We start from the raw sequence: 24,907 nt of genomic DNA, 5'->3' as shown, positions 1-24,907 counted from the left end.
AACTACCCCAAGTATGGGGTAAAGTTTTAACATTATAAGAATAGAAGTAATGCAAGTCTCAGTAAAAGCACATGAATGTAATCCAATTAAAGACTAACTGATGTGACTCAAGCACAGGAATGCCACACAACTGTTGTCATGAGCAGTAGAACAACCTCAACCTAATCTCAGGGTCATAAGCGGTAGAACAGCCTCAACCTAATCTCAGTGCCATCAGCGGTAAAATAGCCCTAACCTTATCTAAGGGTGTAAGAGCGAATCCCCCACTAGCACGACAACGCTCATGCTTTTTCTTCTCTAAATCGTATTTTTTTTTGAAGATTCTGTGCGGTGTACATTCATTTTTCAGCATGATAATGCATTATAGATTGAAAACGGCGAGGATCACGACTACTTCTTAGCCGACTGCAAGTGCTGATTTTCTTTTCATTCGGAATACCAAAATTGTAGGGGCTAATAAGTAAACATCGGATTAATTTACAAGTAAAAATTAGATAGCTACTTCTGATAACTGTATGCCATTTCTCTCAACTTGATTGTCCATGTATTCTTTGTAATCAGAATGTACAAATAATTTGCTTTCAGCGTGTTTAGGCAAGCTGGCAGCTCTAGATTAAACTATCGTGTGTATTATAAGTTATAACATTGGTTATATTTCCTCTTTTGATTATGGATGGAACAATTTTTTCGATTATTTCCGATAATTTTCTTGGGTCAAATCCTCCCTAATTTCCTTTGTAATGATTAATTTACAATCAGCTCTACATGATATTGTTCTTATAGCAGGTAGTGAGACATCAAATGGCGCAAGCCAGTGATATGCTCTCATCACTCAGGAGTTTCTATTACAATTTTAAATGCTAGAGCAGGTCCCGAATGTACTGATCAGCCCTTTCGATTTTTTTTTTAAATTTCTTTCGCTGCAATTGTATACTCCCTCCGGTCGGATTTAATCGACGCGGAGGGAGGGCTGTGCACGCACGTCTTTCGCGGACAGACGCGTCAATTAATTGCGTCCAGAGGTAGTACGTTTGAAGTCAATTGCCTTTTATATGACAAAATGTAGGAAAATACTTCTGCAAACCAAATTGTAAAGCCAATTAAATGTTTATTTATTGTTTTGATTTACAATAATTGTATGTTAATTGTTAAGCCTGATGGTACATATAAAATCAATTGCTATCATTTGTTAATTTATTGCTCTAAGTGGTATGCCATAATCGTGCTCCCATCTGTCTCTTAAGATATCACTGAATGATTGTAAAACCACATGTAGTGTCACCTTGATGGAACTCTTACAGGAAGGAGGGACAGTAAGATAGACTGAAAATCAACTTCTAGGTTTACTTGAATTGCTAGAACAAGCGCAATATGATGTATTTTCCACCATCAGAGTCATGATCTAGGACTAAGACATCCTCTTCACCACCACATTGGGATATCTATGCATTGTGTGTCAATGGAGCACTTGGTCTTTATGGTAGATATCCTACTTTTCCTCAAAAAAAAAAAGATATCCTCTGCCATGTATCTCACGGAGAGAATGATAACAAAATGACCAAGTATTTCATGATAGGTCTTGAGGGTAAGCCCTTCCTCATGGTTTCACGGTTATTTACATTCAACTTCTTTTTATTGTCATCCTTCTTTGTTTCATAGAAGATTTTTATTCTGAATGCAAGATCTTGTGCTTTGTTTTTTGAGTTGTGGTGTGTTGTTAACCCGGGTGAGGTGTCCCTCCTTCGGGTTGTTGTTCTACGCTATCTATCCGGAGTGTTCCAGGTCGATTAGGGTTTCTTCTGTTAACAAGGAAGGTGAGGCAGATTCTCAGCTTTGGGCTGAGCCATTTTTTTCGCACGGCTTCCGCGTGGTCCACCTTCACGCTTACTTGAGGCAAGGTGATTTTTCCGCTCCTCATGTCCTTGCGGTTGGAGATTGTTGTTTCTTCTTCTTTCCTCATGTCCCCGAACATGGGTTGTTGCTCTCGGACCATCTCGAGAGTGAGCATTCAATGTATGTTGATATTACCATTCAGGTTCATGCAATACAAAAAAGTTTCAGTAGTTTTAGTTTGTAATAATGTAGTTGTTCTTTCATTTGTTCAATAAGAATTTTTTTGCCCGATCAGATTAAAAAAGACATTGACAAACTCTACATATTTTAGTGTGAGAGGACAACATAGAGGGAGCATTGTCTGATTTTTTTTTCTTGATTCCTTGAAGTTATTGGTTCTTCTCTATTTGCATGGGCATGGAAAATTCAGATCAACCAACCATTTATTTGGTACTATCTTTTGCATCCTTGTTCAATTATTTATATTTTTGTATCAACGAAAGCACTTGGGCTAAAAATCTGCATCGTTGATTGTTCTCTTGGTGGGAGTGTAGCTGTGTTCCGTCACATAGCTTTCTTTATATAGTTTTACTCTTCAACTCCCCACTATGTTATGCCCAGTCAAGTTGTTTCTGAATGTCTATCGCGTACAGGATTGTCCTTGGCATCTCACATTTGCATCATTTAGATAACTGGTGAACGTACATTATTTTGGCAAATACAGAAAAAAAATAGTAGCTTTTTTTTTTGAAACATAGAAGTTGTTTTTACTGAATAAGTTTTTCCGCTTCTTTTCCAAGTGAATTACTGCCACGTCCTAAAACAGTTTGATCATGATAGGGCGAAGACGACAAACATATAGCTTAACTTCTTCAACGTAAATTCTTTTGCGACACCTTAGAAAGATGAATATTTGTAATACTTTTCTTAATATAATCCTACTTGTCTTTCTTTTTTCTCCAAGAACTTGTGAGCTTCTCCTAGAAACTGATGAATTCATGTACTGGTTTGTTGATTAATTGTGTGACATGTAAAGTCTCGAATCCAACATAAATGGAAATAAGACAGAGAGCTGAGTCTTTCTGATGCTTGCTTATTTACCAATTATTGTGTGAGTACATGCTTCTAACTTCACCTCACGCCATAAACGGAATCCCAATCATGAGCGCAACTGTATTTACTTGTTCAGTCGCCTGAGTGAGCTTTCTCCACAATATGGATGTGGTTACTCTTCAAAATCTTAGTTATTATTACTAGACTTAATTTTTGTGTGAGTACCAATTATTATTACCAGAGTTAATTTTTGTGTCTTTTGATGCGCTTATTTACACCATTCTTAGGATCAACTTTTTAAGCACGTAATTGTATAAAAAAAATTAACCACCTTAAAACACATTATTTAAATAACAAAGTATTCATTACTTGTATCAATTCAAGTGTGGTTTTAAAACTATTTACACTATATCATTGTACAATCGGCGCGGCGTGCCGCCGCGCCCATTTATGCTAGTGAATATGAAAGGGAGTACCAAGAATGTTCACCACAAAATTTAATGAATATCTAACTAAAAATTAATACATATGAAATTAAAACTATTTTTTAAACGGAGGTAAAAGTTTTGCCTCATTTATTAATTAAGAAAAAAATGTGTAGCTTTTAGGAGAAAATCGGACGAAAAACAACAACAACAACAACAGAGCCAAGCTCACATAAATCACACACCCACAACCAAGCTTAACAAAGACTTGAAAAACATGGCCATACAACCACAAGACGACACGAACAAGACATTGAGAGGCAACCATCATCAACTGTGGATCCAGGGTATGCAACAATCAAGATGGCTAAAAAATCGCAAACCTCTATGGGAACGATAGGGCGGCAATGGTGCTTGGAGCTATCGTCGCGGGAGAGAGAGAGAGAGAGAGTAATCCAGCAGGCATGTGGTTTCTTTTGAAATTAAAATTGTCACTTCACAGACAAATGAAACAGAGTGGTTGTCAGTTAATGAGCAAATTGTTAATGTACCACTAACTCAGGCAAATTTCTAAACCTTATAGCTGAAAAAAGAAAAGGAATAGTATCCACACGGAAGTTAGATGACATGACAATCATCATGTATCACTATCACATTTTGACACGTGATGAGAAACTATGAACCAAAAATCTAGAGAATTTTGAAGTGGTTATGGCCAGCATACCAAAAGTGTTGTATTAGTACCCTAGAGGATTTATTTCATCAGTTCACCAAAAAAAGCTTTTGGTTGTTGTTATGCATAATTACAGTCAAATTTTAAGATACACAAAAGCTTGCAAGATCTTTTTTTTTTAGAAACACAGTACAAACGCAGACGCTCACATACGCGCATACACTCACCCCTATGAACACACACGCACACCCTACCCCTATGAGCACCTCCGGAAGACTGAGCCGGCGGATTGGATCTTGAAATTGATGAAGTCACCACAGGCGCCTCGCTGTCGACGGGAACGTCGCCTCCCACTGAATGAATATTCCGCTTTTATGAGACACACAGATGCCAAACCTGGGGTTTGAACTCTGGTGGGCTGGGGGTACAACCACCCTCCTAACCACCCAATCTCAGGTTGGTTCTCAAGCTTGCAAGATCTTAGCAGAACTGCAAGACTAACTTACCTCCATATTGCATATATGGCATGCGAGCGAATAAATTCAAATAGACCGGACCAATCAATATAATTACTTCCTCTATTTTTAGATATAAGGCCACTAACTCATATTCCCTTCACCAAGAAAAGCAAAGCCAACTAGTAATAAATTTGTGATTAATCGCTTGAATACACAACCTATCGTGTGGTAGTTAAATATATTGCATATTGTGCCTCCTTCTTACAAGTTGCATTCAATTTTCAGATTAATAAGCACAATTGTACGAGGAAAATCAAAATCATTTTTTCTTAGGAAGACATAATGGCCTTATATTTGTTGAAAAACAGATTTTTATAGTGGGGTATATAAAAACAGAAGGAGGGAGTAACAGTGATAAGCTTCTCAAGATGATAACGGGAAAAAAGGAGGACAATTAGCTCAGCGACTCAACATAAATCTATTCTTCTTAAAAGAGATTCCCCAACTAATACTATGTTAACCAAGTAACGCATAAAAAACATCGGTAAGGATTTCACATTGTCACTTGTGTTGCAAATTACACCTCACAAACAAGAAATTTGTATCACTGGGTGTTCAATCTCTTCATGCATACAAAATTATAATGGAAAGTGCTCTGGCATTCTCATCATGCAACTCACAAATATAAATGCGCAGTACTAAATATTTATTAAATTTACACATACGAAAATTGTTTAGGATGTACCCAAAAGGAGCACATTCAAAAGTTAACAGCCAAAAATAGAATAAGCTTCCTAGTTATATAGGGTTAATCACACAATACGTTTTTTCCCTATCTTTTAACAAGAGGAAAAAATTACTCCCTCACACATATATATATTTAGCGAAAGAATTGATTGTGCAGTGCAAAAATACCGAGAAAACATTGCATTAGCTAAGTAAAAAAAACACATTTGCATGTTGGCATTTTTAATTGCAAGAGCAAAAGAGAATGACCAGGTTGACGGTTTGATTCTTCATCTGGTTGAAGGTGGAGTGTACATCCTTCAATGTGTGGAAGATAAATCCGTGGCCATGAAAACTTATTTTATGTATGTTCAAAAAAAATGGTCCAAAACAACTTCTACAAAAGCAGGATTTTCTGTTTTGGAACGGCAAAATAGTTAAGAGGAAAAATATAAGCAAATGCTCTATTGCAACGGTGGAACTGGATGGGTGGGGGGGGGGGGGGGTCCTCCAAACGAAATTGCTTAGTGGAGAATGAAAGATAGTAAAGGACCGCTTTGAGAAAAGGCTAGCTTGTATCCATGAACTTTGGTGCTTTTAATATGATATTATATGATGCATGAAATGTGAGGTTCTCTAGTTGTTTTACATTGATTTACGGGAATTTGCAATACAGTTCTCTTCTATTGGTTTTTAATACTGCAATATAGAAAACCATATTTTGCATATTTTTGAGTTTTAGGGATTTCACGGACGTCAAATTGAGCTGAAGTTTTTGGAGCATCATTCTTTCGTGAAATGTCAGAAGATGAGAAGAAGCAGTAGAGGAAGCGCGTGGTCAAGGAGAGAGGTCCCATGGCGCGGCCCACCCCATGGCCGCTCTGTTTGGGGGGAGGGGGTGCACCCTTTTCACCTTGGTTTTCACTACATCCAATGAGTTTGACCCTAAAACCATCTATAAATATGGCACCCATCGCGAAATCGTGAGGAGGTGAGCGCAAACAGAGAAATGCACAAAACAGAGAAGTCATGCGGAGATTTGGAGGGAGAACGCTGGAGTCACCACCGGTTGCTCCCCCATCTCCATCAACACCATGACGCAACTACCATGATGAAGAGAGAGTAGTTTACATCTAAACTATGGGTTTGTGGAAGTAGCTTGCATCAGTCTCTCTCTATGTTCTTCACTAATTAGTATCACATGAGCTGTCTATCATGATTGTGATCATCTTTGTAATATTTTGATTGTGGATCTTCTATTATAACATGAGTACTAAGATGCAATGAAGTATTTTTTTGATTGACCTATTGATAGATGGATATGTTACTTCGTTCATGTATGCCATGTTTTGATCAAACTTGTATGCAAGAACAAGAGGGAGGTGTGTGTTATTTGGAGTGATTTGGTATTATGCATATGGAGGTGACAACAATTTGTGTGCTAGTATCTTTTGACCTTTCCATTGATTACCTTACTTGGACATCACCTCCACTAAGAAAGCCCAATCCATGGTGTTAAACACTTTGATGATGTTGAGCTTAATCAGTCTCCCACCATGAAGCTTCTTCACCATTTCCTAAACAAGCATAAAGTTCTAATGCCGACAACAGGGCCCCTCGGGAAGGCACTGTGGTGCTTCCGAACCATATGTGGCAGCTCAATGGCTTGTCACCTCACTACAATGGATCCATGAATTTGCACAGGATTTTCGAGTGTTCTCAAAGAGAGAGTATGAGCTAGCTTCTTTGACGCAAAATTCATATTGATAAATCATCTACTCAACAATATAATGTGTATCTCGAAAACAAAAGAGCAGAATGTTGAATACGAGACTGATTTACAAACTTATAGTTCATGTTGTCAAATCATAACCCAAGACTTCTACAGTACAATGTGGATCTAAAAAAAAAAAGGTAGAATGTTGAATACATGTACCTGATCTAAATTTTCTTGCAACGAGACTGATTTACAAAGTTCATGCTGGCTAAATCGCCAGATACAGTGTCCATTTCAAATTCTGGGAAATGGCCAAATAAGGATTCAGCTAAACTGCGTGTTGCCAAATGACCTTGGACATACAACAACTTTTACAGCGCCAAAAACAACTTTCTTCAGCTGAAATTTAATTTCCTGGAACAGAGCACCTAGCGACGGACGATTGTACTCTTCGCTTGTCATCGCTTGCCTCGGCACCATTGAGTCAGTTACAAAGATAACACGATTACATCCCATACCTGTAGCGTAGAGTGCATACAACATGGCCGGTGCTTCAGCATGAGGGCCGTCAGAGATATACAGAGATTAGATTAAAACCCCATCAACCTGAATGTATTTGTGTTACCTTTGACGCCCTTAAACTAATGATGATCGTCATTGCTTTTTTGTTACACATCAAGGGAGCCAATGTCTGCATGAACATAAAGTTATCGCATACATGTTCATCTCCTTCATTCTCAAGAGAGCATCGTCCTACAAACTATATCATTCACTCGGATCGTCTGCGCGTGGGCTAGGTTCCGCTGGCCTCCGTGCTGGTTCATCATCATCAGATTCTGACCATGCCGATCGTCTCTTTCGCTCTATCGCAGACTGGGGATGTCCCGTTTCATCTTCAGCGTCAGAATCTTCAAGACCAGCAGCCGCAAGAAGGTGATCGGGGGCTTTCCCTGACCTGTCACCGCCAGTCATAGTTGCATAATCATCTTCTTCTGGTTCATTTCTGTATTGATCCTCTTCCTCTTCCTCGTATTGCATCTTTGTCTTCTGATCCTTCCTCCTCTTGCCACCCTTCCTCCTCCTCTTCCCACTTTCCCCGTCTTCATCGTCATGCTTGGATCTATCCTTCCTCTTGCCAGCGCTGTTGCTGGAATGTTTCCATTGTTCCTTGACACGCTCAAAGTGCTGCTCCTGCTGCATTACTTGCTTTAATTCGTCCTCTTGCTTCCTTCTTTCTAGCTGAAACTTCCTCTGCTCTTCAGCCCTCCGGCGAGCTTCATCAGCCAAAGCAATTTGGCGGGTAACTTCCAACCTTTGCTTGGTTTGCTGCTCAGCTTGTTCAGCTGCATCACGATGAACCTTTGCAGCATCAAGTAAATGTTTGCAATACTCCACATGCGTTTCTATTTTCCTCTCATCGAAACCATGGGAATGGTACGTCGATGCAACAGACAACAGGCTGAACACCCTGATGGCATTCTCAAGCTCACTCACTGTTGCACGAACCTCATCAGCTGTTCTTTTTGTCTTCTGTAGAGTAGAAGCTGAGAACTTCTGCATTGAAACGCCGACATTAAACCGTAACAAATAATTGGATGGAGCCAAATGTATAGCTCTCAGCAAAGAGTTCCGGCACTCTTGCCATTGTTCAGCTTCATAATGTGTTCGGGCAAGGTATAGGAGTATAGTTGCATCTGTGTTGTAGAAGAACTTCCGCAGGCAATTTTGGTACGTCTTAACTGCTTGTTGAAAAAGGCCTTGAGCAAAATATATATGAGCCAAATTGATCCATACATCAGGTACCTGAACAAATATACTTCCTGATGCAGCCTCATGTACCTGGGTAAATAACTCCTTGGCAATATCCCATTGGGCTTTCTCGGCATGTAAGATTCCAATACCATTTGCAGCGAACATATTACTCTGATTCTGCTTTAGTACGTTCAAAAATAGCTCCTTTGCTTTCTCCCGATGAGTAGCCTCAAATTTTGAGGCCTTTTTCTCAGGGCGATTGGCAGCAAAGTAGTTCCAGTTCCCCAGCTGAAGCAAAGAGTATGGGTCTTTTCCCCCAGTAGCATCTTTAGCATCACGGAAACGTTCCTTTGCAGTGAGCCAGTTTTCATCACTCTGGAGTTCAAGACTTCCAAGCATAGACAGTGCATTCGGATACTTACTGTTTATCTTCAGAGCATCACCTATCAGCTCAATGCTCAGTTGAATATTGTTTTTTCCTTTTGCAATAGCCGCTAGCCTCAGATAGGCATCAATGTAGTCTGGGTACTTGAAAATAATGAGACGGTAAAGGAGGCTGGCTTTCACAGTATCCTGAAGCTCTTCCAGTAATCTTGCATAGTTGAACAATGTGGTTACCTTATCGCAAGGTAACTCAACAGGCATTTGTTCTTCAAGTTGGTGAAAGAAAGTCTGATCCCTGTACTGTACACTCCAGCTAACCATAGATCTACCAACGCTCCCATCCATCATTGAAACCCAGATACCATCTCCTAGTGCCTCCTTAAAGCTTTGTTCAGCCAGCTCAAACTCCGCCTTTTCAAAATAAAGAAGTCCAATTCCATTGAGCAACTCAACAGGTATTTTCTCACTTGCCTTCTTTAGGAGACTACGTGCTGTTTTCAAGTATTCCATGGCAGCAGCCCAATCTGATTCCACCAACAATTCACCGAGTTCAACAAATGCCTGGTGATCTTTTGGATCAATCCGTGTAACTTTCTTGAAGGTTTCTATGGCTTTGTCATTTTCACCTAAGTTTGTGTAGATGTTCCCAATGGCCTTTAGACTTTCACAATTTTCAGGGTGTACCTCCAGAACTTTCTCAAAGCTAGCTAAGGAACGTTTGTAGTCACCAAATTTCAGGTGTATTTGACCAAGTCCAACAAATGGCAACACAAAGTCTTGCGGTTTATTGATTTCTTTGACAGATGCCATATAATACCGTCCAGCAGTCTCAATGTCCCCCTTACTATGGTATGATCTGGCCAAGTTATAGTAGGACTGTGATTTCAGTAGCCCGTGATTGCTTGAAGAGAGAGCAGTCTCAGTCAGTTGCTCAACCACAAAATGCTGGCCAGTAAAGAAATAATGGTTGGCCAGGTGGTTGAGTGCCAAAGTGCAATAAGGATAGATTTCAAAGGCTCTTCCCATTTTTTCCATCCCTCTGCGAATGCCACCGGCCTCATTTGTTTGCAAGTCCATGATTGCAAGTGCTACTAGTGCGTCAACATTTTCAGGGTCCAACTGCAAAACTCGTTCAAAAGCTTGTCGAGCCCTGTCTAGCTGACCAAGTTTGTATCGACAAAAAGCTATACCAAGCCTTACAGCAGGAGGACAATCTGTATAGGCCCGCAGAGCTCTCTTATAGAGATCTAACGAGTTCCTGTAACATTCCAAAGCTTTTTTGTGTTGCTGTTCCGCATCACCCATCAGGAAATAAACAGAAGCCTGACCAAGTAGGGCTGGGAAATTATCCCCATCCTCATCCAGCACAATCTTGAATGAGTCGGATGCCATTTGCAGCTCACCCTTGGCCACACAGAGTTGACCTTTTCCAATCCATGTAGATGGCTCAGTTTCGTCTATCCTGGATGCCCTATTGTAGTACTGCGTGGCCTCCTTGAAATGCGCTTCCTTCTGCGGTGCTCTCTCGGCCTTTCCGAAGAAAGTATGGAAAGCACCCAGAGCATTAAGGATGGCTATCCGCTCGTACTTCACTTCAGCATAATACTCATCAATTTCTGCAGAGAAGAGGGAATGGTTCCATGAGAAAATTAACTAGTGTGGCATAATTAAAGGTGATATTATTGTTCAAATCATAAATATAGAGGCTGAGAATTATACTGAAAGAACTAACCAGGGCCAGATCCTTCCTCTAGAATCTGTCGGAACTGTTCTATCTTTCCTTGCTTGAAGTACTCTCTCTGCCAATAAATTTCACAAGTTATTAGAAAGCGCAGGTGGGTATTTCCTCAATAGTTACATAGATACAAATTTAACAGTCCAGATAATTCAATTTCGCAAGAAAACCAACTATAAAATCAGGTGATAGGGTATGCAAGTATAACCCTAAACCATAGATTAAATGCAAGTCACGCGTGCAAGGCAGGATTGGGATTTCGAGAATGAACTTGTGGCCCAGCTCCTCCTCTTCAATGGACCTTCCTTCCACGCGCACAATTTGTCCCAAAAACTCACCATGATATTCTAGTACTAGTTACTAACAGTTAGTTCCTCAACGTCACTAGCATCAGCCCCAGACCGAAATAGCTGGGCCTGAACAACCAGGACAACGCGGAGAACGCGATGGCAGAGGCACTTTAGAGAAAATCAAAAGGCTATGCCGACATCGGCCAAACCCTTGAAAGGACTGAAAGAGGACGCATCTGCATCTGCAGGGGCGAGATTCCACGAGATCCTCCCTAGCCCTAGAAATCCATCTGACCACCGCCACTGACGATCTAGAACCTGGTAGAATCGCGAGGAAACCTTGGCGGGGCACACAGCACGGGATTTCGGCGAGTTGCGAGGAGATTTACCGCGATGATGAGCCAGAGGTGGAGAGGGGCTTGCTCGGCCTTGAGGATGTCGAGGATGTCGGAGGCGTCCTGGGGGAGGTGGTCCAGCGCCACCCGCACCTCCTCCTCCGTGCCCTGCACCGGGATGTACACGCTCGCCATCCTCCCGTCGCCGCCGCCGTCGCCGCCGCCGACCAGGGGAGAGGAGTTCTGATTCCGGAGTGGCAGTAGCGCTGGAGCAGCGGCGGTACCAGGGAACGATGTTAGGGAGTAGAGTACTTGGGCTTATATGGGCCGGTTCTCTTTCCGGTTCCGGGTAAAGTAAGGATTACCCAAAAACGTTACAACCTGGTTTTTCAGACCACTTTTGTTTTTCTTTTCCAAATCGTCCCTATCCAAATTCCAAAAAGTGCTTTCGTACTTCACTAAAAAAAACAGTGTTTTCGTACGATTATCAAGCATGGTTTAAAAAAGGGAGTGACTAATGAGCAGCTGCCTGTTACGGACACTTCTGTTACGGATTAAAGATACGGACGGAAGTGGAATCACGGGATTGGTTCAGTTTTCTCTGGGCGCCGTGATTATCGGGCTGTGATCCCCTCACTTCTCTCCACGTAATCCCGTACTGGTTTTCCGTAAGCGTGAGTCCGTAGGTGTAGCATTACTGTTCACAATTCGGGAATAGTCAGATTTTCCACCAATGAGCTGTAGACAGCTGTACTGAGTCAAATAAGTTGTACTGAGTCAATTGAGTTCCGGCATGTTATTGTTTTCTCAGTTTGGGCTGATTTTCCTATGCCCAAAATACCTGAACGGGACGGCCTTAGCCCAGAACTTAAAAGCCCAAACACTCATTTCTGTGTAGCCCAAGCTTGGATGTAATTTAGTAGTCTATATTCTAGAAAAATGAGACAAATTAGTAGTGCATTTATTAGTACTACTTAGATATTTGAACAACTAATCCAAGCTACATTGAAAATAACATCCAATAAAAAGAGTAAAATCACCTCGTTTTCAGTGTTGTTGTTGACTAAAAGCTAGAATATAGAGCATTTCAGAACAAATTTTGGGCTAGAATATAGACTATTTCAGAACGGAGGAAGTATTTACAACAAGAGGCATGGAGATTGAACAACACATGGACGCAATGGATAGAGTAGCACAAAACATAGGAGAGACACAATCCACTGCTCCAACTACTTCAACAAGAATAGTTTCGAACTTGTTCAATTTATCAGTGTAAGAGGGAACAAGTTCAACCTTTGAACTGTTTAATCCTAATCGTGCTAAAACAAAAGGGCGCCCATGGCTTCTAACAATAAAAGAGAAAATCAAAACAAACAAGTTCTACAAGTGCAGCCATTGTGGAAGTGGTGAGCACACATTGAAGAACTTCCCGAACAAACATCTCATGTTCAACTTACCGAAAGCAAAGAGGGCTAGGAAATGTAGACCTAAAAATGCAGGTTAGTGATGCAAAACCGCCGGTATAAGAAGTACACTTTCTTTCCTTAGAAAAATAGATTACATATCCTATGTAAAATAATAATGCTATTTTAATTGTTCACATCCACAGATTCTCCGGCTAAGAAGATAACCAAGAGGGGCAAGAAGAACCAACAGGCATCTGTGCAAGAACATGGTGAGCAAAATCGAATGCCATGCAACAAAACAGCATCTACATTGAACGTAGTGTACTGAGAAGAGGAAGTTGTAGTATGATAAAAATGTAATCATTGAAGGACATTTATTTTGTTTGCGGAAGTAAATTTTAGATAGAATTGTATTCTGAGAATAAATATCTCATTTAATCAGAGACGGTAATTTTATTGCAAAAACCATGAAGTTGTGATACAAAAACCTACATTTAGATGGTACTTACTTCCTCCCCGTCTCCCACTTCTCTCTACACGAACCGCTTGAGAACTACCCGCACATCTTCCATTCCTAAAAAGAGCGATGACACGAATATGAAGGCAACAGAAAAGAAAAGTGCTAACTTGATCAGAGTGCTTACTTGATCAGAGTTATACTTAAGACGATAAATTTTGATAAAATATAAAACAACTGACTGCATATGCAAGAAAATGATGGACAAGAACTTAATCTGAAGGTTGCACTAAGACTTTAACTGAGAAGCTACAAAGTAGTAACAAACTAAGACAATGAAGTGTTGAAGCTCAAAGATAGGACAATGAAGTAATGGACATATTCAAAAGAAAGAGAGCGCATTGGAGAGAGAGAGGTACCTTCAGCTGGATTGCAGCGGTAGGGAGACATTCAACCGTGGTTGTACAGTTCATGGGATCCGGGTATGCAACTACTCAATCACAGAAACGGAAATTTAAAGCATGTTTAACTGAGTGAATAAGATTTAACATGAATGTGTCGACCAGAACTAAAGATCTGAAATGCACATGCTGAAGAAATAAAAAAATTGAAGCAGGTTTGAACAAGGGTGCATACTTGCTGAATAAAAACTAAAACATGAATACCTTCCTTGGTTTATAGATAGGAACCAAGATCAAAAAATGGAACTTAGAAACAAAATGTGAAAGAAGGTGGTGATATAATAATAACTAAGAAACGTTCTCTGCCATGGCTATCTTAGATACTAAGTAAATAAAGATTAATAACTGAGCAAACGAAACTAAGGAAATTATATATGGTCGGGAGAAATATCAGCAATAGATTAGTGAAAAAGCACATGAAAAATAGGAAAAGTGGCATTACGACATAGAATGAGTTACTGAGAGAATAATAGACGTGCAATGAGAAGAACATTACAAGGGGGTTAACATTCCTTGACCATATTTCCGCGCTTGCGTTCTCACAGCTTTGTACCCCAGGAATGAAGAGAGTAAGCAAATTAAACTGTGAGAGAGAGAGAAAGAAGAAGAAAGCTTCTTATAGAGGTACCTTGAGGAGGAGTGGTGACTGATTCATGCCGGAAGGAGATGAACCATTAGGACCATAGGTTGGAGTGGATTTGTACAGCAAGAAAAATACAGGGGTTCCAAGGAATGAAGAGTCTGAGATAATTCAAAATAGACATTGAGCATACTAAGTGACTATAAATTAAAAAACCGAGCTTGAGGAACTGAACACTAAAGAAAGAGCTATCGAAAAATGAGTGAACTAACTCAGAGACTTAAGAAATGATAAGCTGAAACTATGAAGACTAAAGAAGGAATGACTGAAAATTGAGCAAACTGAAGAATAGTACCAGGGGTTAGCATTTATTTCGCTGCTCGACTTCTCACAACCGCTTGAATTATTGAGGAAACTGAGAGACTTAATAAATGATATATAATGAAGAATGAGAAAATGAATTTGATAGATAACTGAAGAAAGACTAAAGAATGAGAAAATTGTAAATGATAACTGCTTGAATTATTGAGCAAACTGAGAGAACTAAAAATGATAGAAAACTGACGAATGAGCAAATGAATTTGATAGAAAACTGAAGGAAAGAATAAAGAATGAGCAAACTGCAAATGATAACCGCTTGAATTATTGAGCTAACTGAGAGACTTAAATATGATAGAAAACCGAAGAATGAGCAAATGAAACTATGAAGACTAAAGAAGGAATGACTGAAAATTGAGCAAACTAAAGAATAGTACCAGGGGTTGCCATCTATTTCGCTGCTTCAATATTTCCGTAAGATTGCATTACCACAACATGTAAATAAAAAGGCAGGCACTGAAAAAAGGAAACACTGACGACATTTCGACAAAAGATATAGAAAGAGTATCTTACTCACCCTACTATCTTACACAAAATGCAACACCCTACAAAATTCATCTAGTGTCTATGAAAAAAGATAGACATTATAACAAAACTACAAATAAAAATTAACCAGAACGTGTGAAACTTCTTCTCAGCACATAGATATAGATGAAAAAAAGCTGATATGTGTACAACTAAACCCCTAGATTGTTCAAGCAGTGAGTACAATCAAACGTATGTTAAGAAAATTCAACTAAAACCATAGCTAATCCAAACCAAAACTTACACACACCACCTTTAGCCTACTTTGTAGAGTTCAAATTCAGACAGAGCATCACACACGGACACACGCATCAGCATCCTCCACTTCACATCAGACACACACAGCAGCAGTTGCAGCATAGCACCACCAACAGACCATAGACCACAAATCTAATCCCCGCACACCCCTACAACTGAATCAGCAGGAACGTTACCCTCAGCGAGGTGGAGCAGAAGCACAAAACATAGGGTATCTACAACAGACTGACAAAATCAAAGAGCACAGAAGCAGGAAATCGAGGGGATGTATAAGCCGTACCGCATGCGACGGCCATGTCTCCGACGCTCATGAAAAACATCTCTCTCCGCCGCACAACGGACAGCGCTGCCCAGAGCCGCCTGATCCAGCTGCACTCCCTCCGTCGCTGGACGCATCCGCGCCGTGCTCGCCGCCGCGCGCAGCACTGCCGGATTCGGAAAACAACTCCGCCATGGCGCTCCTCATATGTGTCTCTGAGATCTCGCTTCTCCCCCGACTCTCCCGAGGCAGCAGTCCCTCCGTCGCCGGGCGCATACCCTGCGTGCTTGCCGGCGGCCGCAGCGGCGGCGGATTAGCCGCCAACATCTCCGCCATGGCGCTGCTCTTCTCTCTCTGCAACTGCTCTCCCAACACTCTCCCGAGGCAGAGCAAAAGGCCAAGCGGCCAGAATATACAGGAACTTCAAAAATAAAGGCACGGCCAGAAAAAGAACGTTGAATCAAAACACAAACGGGAACAGGTAAATGAGAGGAGAAACGCCGAGATTCATGAACAATCGGACGGACCAAAAAGTGTCTGTTGCCCAATTGCAAAACAGCTAGCTGATAAATAGGAAACCTGTTAAAAAATGAACCATGGTTTAAATAGCGCGTTGTTTGTGTGATAATAGCGTGTTATAGCATATTTGGAGATTACACGCTAAATTTTAGCAATTTTGCTTGCTATGATGCTATTGGTGAAATAGCATGATATCACATTGAAACATTAGTGCACTGTTTTTTTCCATCCTATTGGCCGAAAGGGGCAAGTTTTGCTCCTTAAAAAGAGTTGCTTTTTATTTGTATGAACTGTAATATGTTGGTCCATCTTCTAAATTAGAAGATAATATCTCTAATGTTGATGTTTTTCACAAATATTTATACTATGTTGTTTCCGAATGTTGATGTTAGGCGTCTAAAGAATTGGAGAAGTGTTTTTTGTACGTGGTTATGTATGTATGGTTCTATCAATTTTGGACTATATTACCTGTTATTTTTGTTAGAATTTTCTATTTTTAGTCTATATTTAGTTTTTTAAACGTTATTTAAAATGTAGCACGCTACTAGCACAATATAGCGTCTTTAACATTTGAAGGAGATTGCTGCTATTTCTCTTTTAGCACACTATTCTAAGCCTTGTTGCGAAAAATGCTACGGCAGTTGGCGTAAAGAACCATAATTATCAAGGAGAAAATGTGGACAACTTTTTTAGGGTTAAGAACCGCGACTTTATTGATTAACTATGTATAACAGGGATACAAAAATTGTCTGGTGTTCCAGAAAGTCACACATGGCCACCATGATAAGGGTATGCCAATGAGATGACGGGGCTAACTAGTCATTTTATCCACATATTTATGCTTTTGGAAATGTATTTTATGAACCCTCTACGGAAAGGATTTGGAAGACAAGGCGGAGGTCATCTTTTTCTTTGTGAAACACAGTAAAAAGACAAAAACTCATAAATGCACACATGCACTCTTACCCCTATGAACATACGCATGCATACCCTACCATATGAGCATCTCCAAGGGACTTAGTCTAAGAAACTGATGATCAGACTGGTCTTGATATTGACGAAATCATCATAGGGGCCTCCGTATCGATGGAAGCGTCGCCTTCAACTGAAAAAATATTTCAACTATAAGATAACAAAGTGTAAAACATGGGATTTAAACTTTGTTGGCATGGAGGTGCCACTGCCCTCCTAACAATCCAACCACGGGTTGGTTCTCAAGAAAGAGGTTATCGAGATTCTTCTCTTGTGTGCTTGTTGACAAGGTATCAACTTGTCAATGCCTACGGATTGTAGACTAGGGTTTCGTTGGATGTAGAGTGCAAGTAGATCTCGAAGGTTTCAGCCAAAAAGTACTCGACGAATATGAAACTAGGGTTGTGTTGACAGTAAATTCGATTATTTCTTTGTCCCTCGACTCCCCCTTATATAGGAGGTGGAGCCGAGGGTTTCGTAATACAGAAGTTTACAGAGTCCGGGAAGGTTTCTGACCCGTCCCGCAAGATTACAAGTTATACTTCCTAATACAACTCTAGCTTTCCTTAATAGCATCTTGGGCTTCCGAATCTTCTTATTCTTCGGGTCGTGGGCCTTCAGTAAACCCCGGGTACCATCTTCGGCAGGCCCATTGGGGGTGCCTATGCCCGAGATTTTGCTTGAATCGCAGAGTCAGGGAAAATCTCCAACTTTAATCATTCAATACATCTGCCGAATTCATCACATATCTTTAGATACACAATTCTATATTGTACAGGGATAATGGTAGTTGGGGCTAGTTCATCTGACGGATCAGGTACTAGTTAACTGCTCTAGTGGCAATCCGCAAAAACCTACTTCAAGATCACGTCCCTGGACATGATCTCGGGATACCGGTGTAAACTTCGACGAGTGCCGCTTAAGGTCTTATCATTCGTCGAGTCCCGGTCATATTTTATCGGGTACCTAACGCGTCCGTTAGGATTTTTCTTCGTATCGGTTGATACGGGAAAAAGTAGCAAGCCGACGTCGGAGACGGCGCCACGCCGCTCGAACGGATCTCGGGGTCTTACCTTCGCAATGTTTTGCGGCATTCGAGAGATTATTCGCTACTTTGGCGCTCTGAGAATATATTGTCGAGTGCTTTTTCGGCTGTCGGAATAGCACATTTTATCGAGTCAATGTATGACTTATTTTGCCTTCCCGATGGGAGTATATGTAGAGTTATTTGTATAACTCGAAGTATGCTCACTTCTTCCTTTTTCTTCTTTCTCTTTTTTTTTATAATTCCATCGGGCACGCGAACAGCGTTCCCGATGGGAGTAGCCCCCGAGGCTACAGCCAAGGACTTGTGCTTGGTTGTAGGCTCAACACTTTATTGCCTCATGTCAATGTATTTTCATTCTTTCTCGAACTTTTTATATTTATCGGGTGCGCGACCAGCGCTCCCGATGGGAGTAGCCCCGAGGCTATGAACAAATGCTTGCATTTGGTCATAGGCTCTCGACATTTCTATTTTGTCATACTCGAATTTTTTTCTTTTTTCCAAAGTAGCCCCCGAGCATTTGGGCAAAAACTTGTATTTGATCAAAGGCTCTCGAAATAATCAACAATCTTCTGCTGCCGCCATTCTTACAAACTTTCGTATCCGAGATTTTCTCTTGCCAAGGTGACATCATTGCTGACGATAGCCACGATCACTGTATCGGGAAAATGCGAGAACTTCTCTCCCTCTGTCTCATGGGCCCAAATTTCATACCATGTTGACACGTCGTGCAAGTGGGGGACACACGTCCTCCACTTTTCCTGGCGCACGTATTGTAGCTCCTGTCTTTTCTCGTCTAGCTGAAATTACTTTTTACCCCTTGTCCACGTGTACACCATCTATTCCACCATTTCTTCATCTAACGGTGCGTCGACTCACCGCACCCCTATATAAAGTCATCGTCTTCCTCCGCCAGTGTTTTCGTTTGCGCCGCACCTCTGCTTCTCCTCTGCAAAATCCCCCACTGCTCCCATTGCTTCAAGCGCTCAACCACGCTCACACCTTTCTCCTCCACGCTCATTGATGCCACCGCGCGCGCGTCTGACCAGGCATAGCACTCCGGAGTCTAAGATGGCCGCCGAAGATCTGGAGTGGGAGAGATCCAAGATCTCGAACCAAGATATGAACCTGCTGAAGAAACTGGGGTTCACCAAGAAGGAGAACGCGCTGCGCTTTCCCAAGGAGGAGAGCTATCCATCACCTCCAATGGAGTATCGGGTCAGTTTCGTTGACCATCTCATCCGCGGTCTTTCTCGCCCCATCCACGAGTTTCTCCGTGGTCTCCTTTTTGTCTATGGGCTTCAGCTGCATCAGCTGACGCCCAATTCCATCCTCCACGTGTCAATTTTTATCACACTGTGTAAGTGCTTCCTCGGAGTCCAACCTAATTGGGCTTTGTGGAAGCGCATTTTCTGCGTCCGCCGTAATGGCTCTCACGGCGTCGCCTATAACATCGGCGGCGTTGTTATCTATGTTCGTTCTGACGTTGAATACTTCGACGTCAAATTCCCCGACTCCGTCCAAGGATGGCGCAAGAGATGGCTTTATGTACACGAAGAGAGCTCTGATTCAGTGGAGTACAACATTGCTCCCTTTGACGGAAAAACCAAGATTCTTCGCCGCCGATCCTGGGACGCTGAAGCTACCAAAGAAGAGAAATCAGCGACAGAAACGCTGATGACTCGCATCCATGAGCTCCAGAACACCCGTGGCAAGGAATTGTCGGGTATCCAGATCACAGCCTACTTCCTTAGGATTAGAGTGCAGCCTCTGCAAGCTCGCAAAAATCCCCTTAGGATGTATGCTGGTGATGAAGATGTCGAGAGGATTTCCAAGAACCTTCCTGTGAAGGACTTGGAGAAATTGATCCGAAGAATGTCGAAGCTTAGCAAGAAAGACACCATTCCAACTTCTTGCCGCGTTAAGCCATTTAGTAGCACAAATCCCCTTCCCGAGGTAATTTTTCCTTTTGACTATTATATTGTCTTCTCGAGCTTTTGATATTGTCGATTACTATTTTGCTAACGCCTTTTTGGCATAACTTGTTGTCAACACTCTTTTGTTTTTCGCAGAACCACCCTGTGCTAGCTTCTCTTCCTCCTCTTCCTGAAGGTGGTGAAGTCGAAGAACGCACCGTTGTCGAGGATGACAACCAGGGTACTTCTCGCCCTGATAGTGAAGTCGCGGGTTCACAAAAATCCGTGGCTTCTCTTAAAAAAGAAGCTGATTCTGAGGCCACTGCCTCGACACACTCTTCTCTCCCAGCTGCTTCTCCGAAGAACAAGAGGAAGAGGGACGAGGTTGTCGATTCCGGCACCTCCAAAGCCGGTGTTGTATGTGCCGAAGAAACTGCTCCTGATGTTGGAAAGAGATTTTTCAACCCTTACGAGGATGCCCTTGTCAGCTCGTAAGTTCCCTATTTCTTTTTGTTGCTTTTGCTCTCAATGTTTTTGTCTATCTTGATTCTTATATTGTCGCCATTTTGTTGTAGTGGTGACGAGGAAGAAGGGCAACCTATTGACGCGACTGCTCGAACGAGTACGTCGCGTACTTTAATTATATCTGAAGCTCAGCCTGATGGGGATGAAACTTCGCCTCCTCAGCAAAACATTGAGCGTTCAACTCCACCTGCAAGCCCCCGAGCCTATTCACCAAAGAGAGCTAGGGTAGAACCAGCCAAGGAACCTCTCCTGCTGACTGGTAGTTCCACGACTCCTTCATTGGATGATGTAAGTTTTTGATTCTTCCTTTTCCGAGCATTTCAGAATTTGTCGACTCCTCTTTGTTTCTTGCTTAAGTCCTATCGAACTTTTCCTTCCTATATTGACTCTCCTTTTTCTTTTGGGTTCTCTTCAGCCTTTGATGAAGGAGTTTATTCGCCTCGGTACCCAATTCGTCGGGTACCGTGACCATGCCAAGAAGCTTGAAGGTACCTTTTTATCTTGTTCCTGCTTTTTCTGTTGCACGCCTGCCATTATTTTGTCATAGCATTTAACTATCGTTGATTATGCCAGAAAATCTTGCGGAGTCAAACAAACACGCTGACTCTCTTGCTACCAAGTTAGAGCAAAGCGAAAATGCTCGCAAGAAAGCTGAAGCAGATGTTGCCGCCGTCGAAGATCTTCGAAAAAGACTTCACGACGCGGAAACTTCGTTGAGCGAACATATAACTCAGCAATCTGCTCGCGAGACAGAAATTGTTGATCGCTTAGAGTCGCAATGTCGACGTTTTGTTAGTAAGTGCTCAGATCCTTGCTGCTTCCTTGTGTCGTCTTTGTTTCCTTTTTTGTTTGACCAACTCTTTTTTACTTTATTCAGGAAGAACCGATCAAGAATATGAGCTGGACAACCCTGAAGGTGATCAACTCCTTGACGCGCTTTCTCTTCTCGAGATTCACGGCGATGAGGCTCGTGAAGGCCTTACTGAAGCTAAGATTGGTCTGTCGCGGCTTTTCCCGTACTTCTTCAAGAAGAAGGTGTCCGCGACTTTTGTCGCTCTCGCCAAGTGCTTCAATTCTCGAGAAGACCTTGGGCTCCAACTTCGTCAAGAAGGGTTGAAAGTCGGCGTTGAGGGTACAATTTCCTTGGTTGCTGACAGACAGCAAGAAGTTGACTGGGCAAAAGTTGGCAATACGGAGGAGATGGAGACGAAGAAGTGGCAGTCACTGATTAAAGCAGCCAAGCCTAACTCGAAGAAGATCCCCGCCTACCTTGGATACAATCCAACTCCTGCTCCTAGTTCTTCGAAGCCGGAGGTCAAGTAGACCACCTTGTCCTCTCTTTTAGTTTTAACTGTCTTTTGACGCTGTCACCCTAGTAGTTTTGGCGACAACTGCTTCAGTAGTCCATTAGGGACCCTTATTTTGTAATAGCAATGTGCATACTTCGAGAATCAATGGAAATCTTATCTTTGATTGATGATTGATGTCGAATCTTTTATTTCCAGTTGATATTTGATAACTATACTGCAACTCCTCGTCCTTCCGATGTTTTACCTGCGTCATCCTGTTTGACGAAGGCACCTGTTGCTGTCGAACGTATTGAAGGTTCATCGAGTAAAAATTCGGCAGAAGACTTGGAAGAACTTCGCCGACAACTCCAGTCTGTGAAGAAACAATCACTTATGATAATGGAACAGTCTCGAAAATCATCCGAGAGGGAAAAAATTGCGCTTCAACAGGCTCAAGATGCCATAGCTGCCAAGGAAGCCACCGTTTCTGAAGCTGCAAAAGCGACCACTCGAGAAAATTTTATGCTTGATTTGATGAATGAAGCCAGTGTGGATATGTCAGGTATGCTTTTGCAAACCAAAACTCCTTCTGTTTTCCCGATGTTTCCTTTTTGAAATTCTTATGCTGTCGCCAAATAGGTTCTTTTCTCGACGCTACTGCTGAAGATGAAAGGGTAAACACAAGGACAAATCTCCTCGTTAACCTTTCTCTTGACCATGGTTCTCTTTTCTGGGCCACTCCAGAATGTACCCGACAGATTGTCAGGTTTCAAGATCGCGCTCGTCGAGTTCGCGAGTTCCTTGATTTCTGCACCAGGACCTTGTCCCTGGTTTACAAGACAATGTTTCCTCGGAACGAGACACCCGACACTCTTCTTGGTCTGATGGAAAAATTTCGGGACGCTCCTCGTATCCATAACTTTGTGCGAGCTCAATTGTCAGCTGGAGCAAGATTCGCAATGATTATGATACAGATCTGCTACCGAAAATTAGACCTGACGACGATTGTCTCCAAGTGCCTGGCCAAGCAGTCGAAACGAAAAAGGAACATCGACAAAATCAATGATATTGTAACTCCTGTAGCCGAAGAAATGATGGACGAACTTCTTCGGATGGACTCTGAATTCTTTATCAAAGGGAGCTATGTTGAACAAACGACAATTGTTGCAAATAACAAAGGTCTATCCATAGATAGTATATTAGGCGTTAACTAAGTTGTACTATATTGCGAGAAATCATGTCTGTATTTTTGTCGAATTCTTCGTGATAATGAAGTTGTATATATTGTGAAGTATAATCTATATTGCGAAGCCCCCGAGCCTTTGGCCGGAGCTTATATTATTTTTTGCGTCTCGATGAATTTACTATTTTGCGAGAGTATATATATATATTTTGTTGTCATGGGTTGTGAACCCCCGAGCCTGTCGATGAAAAAGATATATATCTCCACTATCTTTACTATATTGCAGCACCGCGAGCCCACCTCATTAAAAACCTTTTCCGGCCCCACTCGATGCCCCGAAAAAGAAAAGAGTGCGTCTGAAAACTCGCGGGCGTTTCAGTACATTGTAGCTTTACAAGGAGGACTATATTTCGACTCTAGGCGTAAAAACGCCTGAGGTGTGCCAAGTTCCAAGGATTTGGCTCGACATCTCCTGACTTCTTGTCCTTTAACCTGTATGCGCCTCCCTCGATTACTTCTGTGACGATGTAAGGTCCAAGCCACGGTGACTCAAGCTTTTCATGTCTTTGTTGATTGAGCCGCAGAACTAAGTCTCCAACCTGAAAAGACCTTGGTCGCAAACGTCGACTGTGGTAGTTTTCCAGATCTTGCTGGTACTTAGCGACTCGTGATAACACTTCGTCTCGAGCTTCGTCGAGTGCATCGACATCGTCTTCCAATGCTTTCCTGGAAGCTTCTTCATTGTATTCCGTGACTCTCGGAGAGTCATGCTCTATTTCTATCGGCAGTACTGCCTCTGCTCCATGGACTAGAAAAAACGGAGTCTCCTGTGTCACTGTATTTGGTGTTGTTCGGATACTCCATAACACACTCGGCAGCTCCTCTGGCCAAGTATGTCGAGCTTTTTCCAGTGGTCCTAACAAGCGTTTCTTGATACCATTGCAGATTATACCATTGGCTTTCTCGACTTGGCCGTTTGTTTGCGGATGCGCAACTGACGCGAAGTGCAATTTGATGCCCACATCTGCACAGTATGCCTTGAATTCCTTGGATGTGAAGTTACTGCCATTGTCTGTGACGATGCTATGAGGTACTCCAAATCGAAAAACAATGCTTTTCACGAACTTTATTGCCGATGCCGCGTCTGGTGAATTTATCGGCTTTGCTTCTATCCACTTGGTGAATTTGTCGACAGCGACGAGCATATACTCGTATCCTCATGGCGAGGCCTTGTGTAACTTTCCCACCATATCAAGGCCCCATTGAGCAAAGGGCCAAGACAATGGTATTGGCATCAGCTCTGCTGCCGGAGAGTGAGGTTTTGCGGCAAATCTCTGGCACGCATCGCAAGTTCGCACTATTTCCTTCGCGTCCTCAATTGTTGTCAACCAAGTAAAACCCTGCTCTGAAAACCTTGGCCGCGATAGCTCGGCTGCTTGCGTGATGACCGCATACTCCTTCGTGTACTTCCTTCAGAATTACCCTTCCTTCTTCGGGTGTAACGCATCTTTGTAACACACCCGAAATACTTCGTTTGTACAACTCTCCTTTGACCACAGTGAAGGCTTTGGAACGTCTAATAACTCGCCTTGCTTCAACTGGATCATCGGGTATTGTTTTTCTTAGGATGTATGATATGTACGCCTGCATCCATGGGATCTGCACCATCAGTACTAAATCATGTTCCTCTTCTTCTTCCAGTGTTTCTTGCACAACCCCCGAGGATTTTTCATCCTTCTCCTTCTTTTTTGAT

The 24,907-nt window shown here is 42.0% G+C and overlaps 1 protein-coding gene across 1 annotated transcript; it reads right to left on the bottom strand.

Annotated features, from left to right (window-relative positions):
• Positions 1-7,150: 7,150 nt before the first annotated feature.
• LOC124652472 (protein CTR9 homolog) lies at positions 7,151-11,593 on the bottom strand. The gene is made up of 3 exons (XM_047191488.1): positions 11,436-11,593; positions 10,754-10,820; positions 7,151-10,637 (listed from the first exon to the last, which is right to left on the bottom strand). The coding sequence occupies exons 1-3, from the start codon at positions 11,574-11,576 to the stop codon at positions 7,651-7,653; spliced, it is 3,195 nt and encodes a 1,064-aa protein (XP_047047444.1). The 5' UTR covers positions 11,577-11,593; the 3' UTR covers positions 7,151-7,650.
• Between the last annotated feature and the right edge of the window lie 13,314 nt (positions 11,594-24,907).

This window comes from Lolium rigidum, chromosome 5 (assembly GCF_022539505.1).
Source record: "Lolium rigidum isolate FL_2022 chromosome 5, APGP_CSIRO_Lrig_0.1, whole genome shotgun sequence".
Lineage (NCBI taxonomy): Eukaryota > Viridiplantae > Streptophyta > Magnoliopsida > Poales > Poaceae > Lolium > Lolium rigidum.
The sequence above is the reverse complement of the archived record's forward strand: the minus strand, read 5'-3'. Positions and strand labels throughout refer to the sequence as shown.

Bases quoted from the DNA above. Each gene is read 5' to 3' on its own strand.
- LOC124652472 (XM_047191488.1), bottom strand. From the start codon at position 11,576: ATGGCGAGCGTGTACATCCCGGTGCAGGGCACGGAGGAGGAGGTGCGG. The intron at 10,821-11,435 runs GTAAATCTCCTC...ATTTATTGGCAG, and splicing joins ACCTCTGGCTCATCATCGCG to AGAGAGTACTTCAAGCAAGG. The intron at 10,638-10,753 runs GTTAGTTCTTTC...TCTTCTCTGCAG, and splicing joins AGAGGAAGGATCTGGCCCTG to AAATTGATGAGTATTATGCT.